Source organism: Trichechus manatus, unplaced genomic scaffold (genome assembly GCF_000243295.1).
Source record: "Trichechus manatus latirostris isolate Lorelei unplaced genomic scaffold, TriManLat1.0 scaffold00208, whole genome shotgun sequence".
Classification (NCBI taxonomy): Eukaryota; Metazoa; Chordata; class Mammalia; order Sirenia; family Trichechidae; genus Trichechus; species Trichechus manatus.
This window is the reverse complement of record NW_004444144.1, coordinates 1078260-1084259: the sequence shown is the minus strand read 5'-3', so window position 1 is coordinate 1084259 and position 6000 is coordinate 1078260. Positions and strand designations below refer to the sequence as shown.

General features: G+C 41.6%; 1 protein-coding gene across 1 annotated transcript in view; it reads right to left on the bottom strand.

The window, feature by feature from the left end:
- The window catches only part of POLR1A (RNA polymerase I subunit A), an 82155-nt gene that overhangs the window by 74552 nt on the left and 1603 nt on the right, over positions 1-6000 (bottom strand). Inside the window, exon 3 of the mRNA XM_004388235.2 lies at positions 5121-5270. Coding sequence (XP_004388292.1) covers positions 5121-5270 — 150 coding nt within the window. The remainder of the gene's footprint in view (positions 1-5120; positions 5271-6000) is intronic.

The window sequence follows — 6000 nt, the reverse complement described above, 5'->3', positions numbered from 1 at the left end:
GAGGAGAGAGGAACAGGAGCCAAAAACATACAAACAAACAAAAAAGAGTGCTAGGGGAGCTTGCCTTGGAGTGGAGAGATGAGAGACTATGAAATGGAGAAAAACAAAAAGGGGAAGAAGAAGAAAAAAAAAAAGAAAATAATGAAGAAATAAAAATTAGAAAGAAAAAAGAACAGCAAAGCTCCCAGGGATCCCACTGTTGCAGTACGAGGTCCGGGGAAGCTGTTCCCAGGTGTTGCGGTACCGCCTGGCTAGAAGGCATGGAGGAATTCAGCGCCAGGTATTCAGGGGACAGGAAAAGAAGGAAGGTATAGAGAGATGAGAAACTGAGTAACGAAGAAAGACAAAAAGGGAAAAAGAGGGGAAAAAAAAACAAAACAAATTAAAAAAAAACAAAAACAAAAAAAGCCCCCTAACAGAAATAAATAAATAAATAAATAAACCCCCAAAAAAAGAAATGCCCTCGAGGATCCCTCTGTGGTCCGCGCAAGCTGAGGGGGTGGGTCCCAAGCTGCTTAGCACTGCCTGGCCAGAATGGGCTCCCCACTCGAAAAAAGGAAAAGAAAACAAACAAACAATTCAAAACAAACAAACAAACACAAGCCCCGGGATCCCACCAGCATGGCAGTGCAGAGCGGGAAGCAGTTCCACACTCGAACAGAGCTCTGCAGTCCCCCAGGAAGAAGCAAAGATGGTGCACAGAGCCAGGTATTTGAGCGAAAGAAGGGGGAGGTGGTGAGAGGTAAGGAAGAAATCAATAAAAGCAGAAAAAAGCAACACCAGCAGCCAGCAAATGGCACTCAGGGAGTCGGTTGGTGTGGGCGGGTGGAATCTAAGCAGCCGGTGCTTCCCGGCCTAGAGACTGTGGCCGCGGGAAGCAGAGGAGGCCAAGTGGGGGTGAAGAAGGGTGGGGGGTGAGAAAGCATATATCGCCAATTATCGGTTGTTCTGTCTCCTGCTGGACACTCCGTGAAGCTGTTTTCTCGTACCCCCATTTGCTTGTCTCTGATAAGAGTTCAATATGGTGGATCCACCCTGCCTTAGCTGATAGGGGACCACTGCATGAATCTCTCTTCGCTCTCTATTCTCTGTCAGTTTTCTCACTCCATTTGGTGCTTGGGTGAGTTCTTTATCTCTTCATTTGATGTTTTAGGGTTTCTGGATTGCTGTTTTCTCTGTTTGGCTTAGTTTTTCAGATCTTTGCTGTGGAGGGACAGCGTGGTGCTTGTGCCTAGACAGCCATGTTGCCGGAAGTCCTGAGTTTTCCTTCTTGACAGGTTTCCACCTTACATGAATTCCTGCTTTCACAGGTTCCACTTTATGTTCTTTTTTGTGTATGGGGTAAAAATACATAAGAGTGTTTGACACTTCACCATTTTTCACATGTGCAATTCAGTGACATTCATTAGGTTCCCCATGTCATGCAACCATCGCCACTGTCCACTTCCGAATTTTTCCATCATCTTTAACAGAGACATGGTGTTCCTTAGGCATGTCTCTATCGTTTCTGCTATAATAAAACTGAGTTCTGTGAGTCATTCTAGTGAATTACTGAATGAAAGTAGGAAGGGGGAGACCCTGAATTTGTAGCCAGCAGATCGAAAGTAAAGATGTCACAGGAACCCCTAAACTTACATCTGACATCTAAAGTCTTGAGCAGACATGGCAGCCTGGAGAACTGCGCCCTTTCACTTCTAAGATCTGACTGGTTAGCTCCAGCGGTTAGGGTCAAAATAAAAACTGCATTTGCAGCTGGTGTCAGAGACAATAGTTAGAGTTAGAGTGTGTCAGGAAAAGACGCACGCAAAAACAGAGACAAACCCAGACACCGCACCCTCTCACCTGCCGTGGCTCTCACAGCTCATGCCGAGTCTTTATACTCGCACGAACATCCTCTTTGTCCTATATGACACTCTACTTCCAATAATGGTGGGCTACGTTATTAAGTGGCGCAACGATTTAAGTGCTTAGCTGCTAACTGAAAAGTTGGCAGCTCGAACCCACACAGCGGCTCTGTGGGAGAAAGACACATAGACGCCCCCTCACCCAGCTCAGGCTGCCTCCCCATGCTGCGACGCTCTCTCCTTGGATGCTGCTCCCTTCCGCTGGCCTCAACACCTCACCCCAGGCCACACCTCTGTGCAGATGCCCACCATGTTCTGCTCACCTAACGTCTTTAGAACTGCATTGTTCAAGAAGAAGAGAGGGAGGAGGGAGAATGAAAGGCTTCCATTCGTGGAAAGAAATAAGACAAGGATGCCACTACTACTTCAATACAGTAACATAGATTCTAGCTAGCAAAGGAAGGCAAGAAAAAGAAACAAAACATATAAGGTTTGGAAAGAAAGAACACTGCCATTATTCACAGATGATCCGATTACGTTGAAAATCCAAAAGATCTATAGATAAAATAAAAGAATTGATGAAACAATTTTGCAAAAGCCAACATACAAAACCTGATATGCCAACAAACAGGAAATGAAACTTTAACAAGCTGTTTATAATAGCACCATAAAATCTGAAGCAATTATTAAGTACAAAGAGAAAAATGTCTTTACAATAGAGAGATATGGTGGTCACCAACTTATCTAAGTAATGAAACTGAGCATTACCAAGAATGGAAAAACCTAACATCATATATCTCCTAATATGATGCAATATGAACTGTCCTATATCATCCAAGGTTTTCACTGGCTACTTTTCAAAAGCAGATCACCAGGCCTTTGTTCCCGGTCTGTCTTAGTCTGGAAGCTCCATTGAAATCTGCCCATCATGGGTGATCCTACTGGAATGTATGAATGTATGATACTGGTAGCATAGCTTGCAGCATCGTAGCAACATGCAAGACACCACAGTGCGACACACTTTCTGACAGCTGGTAGTAAAGTTTATAATGAAACATAAAATAGTACAATGTAAATTATTATAATGATATGTGCAAAGACTTGGAATTAGAAAACCAAAGTGAAGAACAAAATAGGCATTTCTCAAGCTGTAAGAACTGAAGAGAAAATTCAAGCCTTGAGTTGAAATACTGAAGGATTCAAAGGGCAAAAAAACTGAATGACGCAGGACGCATCTAAAGAAGATGGAAGACAGAAAAAATAATAAAGATCAGAGCAGAAATAAATGAAATAGAAAACAAAACAACAGAAAGAAATCAACAAGATTAGAAGTTGGTTCTTTGAGAGGATCAATAAAATTGACAAACCACTGGCCAAACTGACAAAAGAAAATCAATGACAAGACGCAAATAACCAAAATAAGAAATGAGACGGGTGACATGTTGTAAACAGAACCATCAACGGTATCCATCAACAGACGAATGCATAAACAAATTGTGGTGCATACATGCAATGGAATACCACACAGCTGTAAAGAGTAATGAGGAGTCCATAAAACATAACATGGATGAATCTGGAGGACATTCTGCTGAGTGAAATAAGTCAACCACAAAAAGACAACTATTGTATGAACCCACTATTATAAAAAGTCAAGAACAGATATACACACGTAAAGCAAAGTTCTTTGATGGTTACCAAGGATGGAAGAGAGAGGGATCACCTTCTAGATAGTAGACACTTGCTACCTTTGTGATGGGAATGGCAATCCCAAATATGGGCGAAGTCAGCACAACCTGACCAAGGTAAATAAAGACACTAAGAAACACATGAGAAAAAGGGACAACTTCAGTAAATGCTGTAACATAAAATTTTGCAACAACAGTAAAAACATCCAAAAAATATGTGTGTGGTTATGTAGTGTCACGGATTGAATTGTTGTTGTTGTTGTTATTAAGAGCTGTCAAGTTGGTTCCAACAACAGAACACTACAACAGAACGGAACACTGCCTGGTCCTGCACTATGCATACTATCGTTGTTATGCTTCAGCCCATTGTTGCAGCCACTGTGTCAGTCCACCTTGTTGAGGGTCTTCCTCTTTTTTACTGACCCTCTACTTTACCAAGCATTATGTCCTTCTCCAGGGACTGATCCCTCCTGATAACATGTCCAAAGTATATGAGACGTAGTCTCGCCATCCTTGCTTCTAAGGAGCTTTCTGGTTGTACTTCGTCCAAGACAGATTTGATCGTTCTTTTGGCAGTGCATGGTATATTCAATATTCTTCGCCAACGCCACAATTCAAAGGCATCAGTTCTTCGTCTTCCTTATTCATTGTCCAACTTTCACATACATATGAGACAACCAAAAACATGATGTCACTTTGATGACTAAGGTGTGCCTGACCCAAGCATGGTATTTTCAGTTGCCTTATATGCATGCAATAAGCTGCACAATGAAAATGAAGAATGAGAAACTGATGCATTCAAACTGTGGTGCTGGCAAAGAATATTGAATATACCATCGAATGCCAGAGGAATGAACAAATCTATCTTAGAAGAAACACAGCCAGAAGGCTCCTTAGAAGCAAGGACGGAGAGACTTCGTCTTGTTTATTTTGGACATGTCATCAGGAAGGACCAATTGCTGGAGAAACACACCATGCTTGGTAGAAGGTCAGCAAAAAAGAGGGAGACCTCAATGAGATGGATTGACAGTGGCCGCAATAATGGGCTCAAACATAGCAACAATTTTGAGAATGGCGCAGGACTGGGCAACATTTTGTTCTTTTATAAACAAGGTCGCTATGAATCAGAGCCAACTCAGTGGCACCTAACAATAACTAACAATACCATCTAAGTTGTATTCATGCCAATACATGAAATTACTGAGGAAATAATCAGAAAAATCCAGAATGTGAGAAATCTTACAACTGCCATTGAGTCTTTAAAAGAGTCAATATCAAGAAAAAGAGAAAAGGGGGCACAGTTCTAGATTAAAAGAGACCAAAGCAATGCATCATCCTTGACTGGATCCTGGGTCCAAGTGGGAGGAAAAAAAAAGCCAACTGATTGGTACAATGGTATTCCAATGTTGTTTTCAGTAACATTTCTTCAATTACTCTTCCAGCTTTATGGCTTCACACCTATCTATTGCTGTCCAATCATAAGGTACAAAGATCATTCTGGTGACATTAGGGTGGCAATTCTTATGGACAGCATATAAACATCTCTTATTCCCCATCACTCTGATTTCCATGATCGCCACTACCCACCTACCCTGCTCAGAATGTGCTCAAGTTCGTAGACTGCTTGCAGGGCTCCAACTTCCAGAACCTTCAGCTGGCAAACTAAGAGGTGAACCACAGCCCGGGGGCAAGTCAGCATGTGACAGTTCAAACAGGAGCCCCGGAGCAACAGGTAGAGTTTCTGAAGAGAGGGAATAAAAAGAAAACAGCATATCTGAAAGAAATACAAGTCATGGTGATTATAAATGTACTTGACATTTTCATTTCCAGGTAGTTGTAGCAGTCTATTTTTTTAAGGATTCTATTTCAGCCTATATGCTTAAAAAGGTCTTCTTGGCCCCAAGCATTAGATAAATATTCATTTGTTTTCTCTTATGGTTTCATTTTAATTCATTAAAATTTTGAAAATTTTATGTATTGGTGTATAGGGTCCAAGGTGGGGAACTACCTTTATTTCATTAAAAGTGTGTAATTAAGACAATTTTCTTTCCTTAATATAATTAAGAGACCAATATCACATTCATACTGTCATCCGTATAATTTTTAAAAATCCTAAAGGCTAATTGATATAAAAAGCTGAAACTGTACAAGTAGCACTCTAGACAGCAGCTCCATTCACATCTCGCTGTACTGTCTTCTGGGGCTTTACTTTCCTTGTCACAAAGGAAAACCTGGAGGGCTCAAAGGCAGGCCTAGAGAACACCAAAGGTCCCTCCATCGCCAGGGACGCATCACCTAGATTTGTGAAGGGATCAAAACCCGGAAACAAAAGGTATAGGGGATGAATCTGAACACTCTTTCCACCCATGTGACTAGAATCAAACTGTGGCTCTTCTTAACTGGAATCAACTGAAATTCATTCTGTTGGGGCTACAGACCAAGTCGAATTTACTGGATTTGGCTCCTCAAGG